The sequence below is a fragment of the Myotis brandtii genome, unplaced genomic scaffold (assembly GCF_000412655.1).
Source record: "Myotis brandtii unplaced genomic scaffold, ASM41265v1 scaffold650, whole genome shotgun sequence".
Lineage (NCBI taxonomy): Eukaryota > Metazoa > Chordata > Mammalia > Chiroptera > Vespertilionidae > Myotis > Myotis brandtii.
Genome location: NW_005370517.1, coordinates 120,989 through 122,604, shown reverse-complemented (window position 1 = coordinate 122,604; position 1,616 = coordinate 120,989). Strand labels below are relative to the sequence as shown.

Genomic DNA, 1,616 nt, shown 5'->3' with positions numbered 1-1,616 from the left:
GCGGACTGAAAGGTCCCAGGTTCGATTCCGGTCAAGGGCATGTACGTTGGTTGTGGGCACATCCCCAGTAGGAGATGTGCAGGAGGCAGCTGATCGATGTTTCTCTCTCGTCGATGCTTCTAACTCTCTATCTCTCTCCCTTCCTCTCTGTAAAAAATCAATAAAATATATTTAAAAAAAAAATAGGCTAAAGATGTAGAGGAATTTTCCCCAATAATATGCACATATGACCAACAGGAATATATAGAATGCTTTTCCGCACTAATCAAGGTGGAATCCATTGGGCAACCTGCCACAATACCAACCACAAATCCCTGCCAAGGAGTTCAGTACAGGAGGTGTTGTGATTGCAGGAAAATTAAAGGCCAAAGCGAACAAACCAGACCTACCAAGAACAGCAAGGGCCCAAAAAACTGGAAAGTCAAGCAGTAAGGACAGAGCACACCCTGGGAGATGGGGCCTGGGAAACCTCAAAGCCAAGACCAGGTCTCTGGTGAGAGTGAGGGTCTTACCCAGCGAGGATATAAGTTCAAAGTTCTCCAGCATCACATTCAGGTACAGCTGTCTCTGACCCTCATCAAGGAGGCTCCATTCCTCCCTGGAGAAGTACAGGGCAATGTCCTCAAAGGTCACGCCGACCTGTCAGAATGGAGACAAACGATCATTCAGAATTTTTTTTTTTGCATGTTCGTTGTAATTCCAGTTTGGTCCTGGAGTGTGCCTGTGTAGCATCCACTTACTCTGCAGCCAATTTTTAACTCCCAGAATTGAAACCAAAGCTGTCTTTCTGAGAACCCACAATCCTACTCCTTACACATCTTCCCCGCCCTCAACCTCTTCCAGGGCACCCCCAGTTTAGTGTGGACACCAGGCCCTAAGGCGAGGGCAGGCTGCTTTCACATCACAGTCCTATCCTTACACATCTTCCCCCCCTCAACCTCCTCCAGGGCTCCCCCAGTTTAGTGTGGACACCAGGCCCTAAGGCCAGTGCAGGCTGCTTTGACATCACAGTCCTGTTAGTCACTGTTACTGCCCTCAGCAAGAGCAGAGGGTTTGGGGCCTGGGAGTGCATGCATCTCAGCTCTGGGCCTTGCCTGCAGGGCCCCAGCCCAGTCTCCCAGTCCAAGCCTCCAAGATAAAGCCAAACCGGGGCTTATGCTTCACCCTTAAGTCTCCACACCAGGTACCAGGGACCATCAGCTCACACTTCCTCTTCCTCTAGCTGTGCACACCACTGGGTAATGTCTTCCTTCTTCCGACCCCACGTTCACTCCCTCAGCTCTGCCCCCTTCCTACTCCATCCCAGTAGATCAACCATGAACTTGGCATATGGTATCCGAGAGTGACTGTACCATAGTCCAGCCGGATGCAGGCCAACCCCAGTCCTCTGAGGGTCTCCACAGCCCGAAAAGCCCGGAATGAGCCTGTGCCGTCCTCCCTGCAGCCTCTGATCTTTCCGTCAATACTCACAGCCCACATCCTCAGGGACCTTCAGATGCAAGTCACCCCCGTCCTCTCTGCCCTGCACCTGCTGTGTCCTCAGAAGCCACAAACACTCCTCTCTCCCCTCCGCCTTCCTCACGGTCCTCCACGCGGGACTGAGCTGCAGGACGGGA

General features: G+C 52.2%; 1 protein-coding gene, 1 long non-coding RNA gene and 1 pseudogene across 2 annotated transcripts in view; 1 reads left to right on the top strand and 2 right to left on the bottom strand.

Annotated features, from left to right (window-relative positions):
* Nucleotides 1-396, bottom strand: part of LOC106723624 — a 6,745-nt pseudogene extending 6,349 nt beyond the window's left edge.
* The window catches only part of LOC106723804 (zinc finger protein 883-like), a 139,348-nt gene extending 138,785 nt beyond the window's left edge, over nt 1-563 (bottom strand). The window contains exon 1 of the mRNA XM_014528766.1: nt 513-563. Coding sequence (XP_014384252.1) covers nt 513-546 — 34 coding nt within the window. The 5' untranslated portion in view covers nt 547-563. The remainder of the gene's footprint in view (nt 1-512) is intronic.
* Nucleotides 564-577: 14 nt separating this feature from the next.
* LOC106723806 overlaps nt 578-1,616 on the top strand; it is a 33,850-nt gene continuing 32,811 nt past the window's right edge. The window contains exon 1 of the long non-coding RNA XR_001359534.1: nt 578-641. This is a non-coding gene — a long non-coding RNA (uncharacterized LOC106723806). The remainder of the gene's footprint in view (nt 642-1,616) is intronic.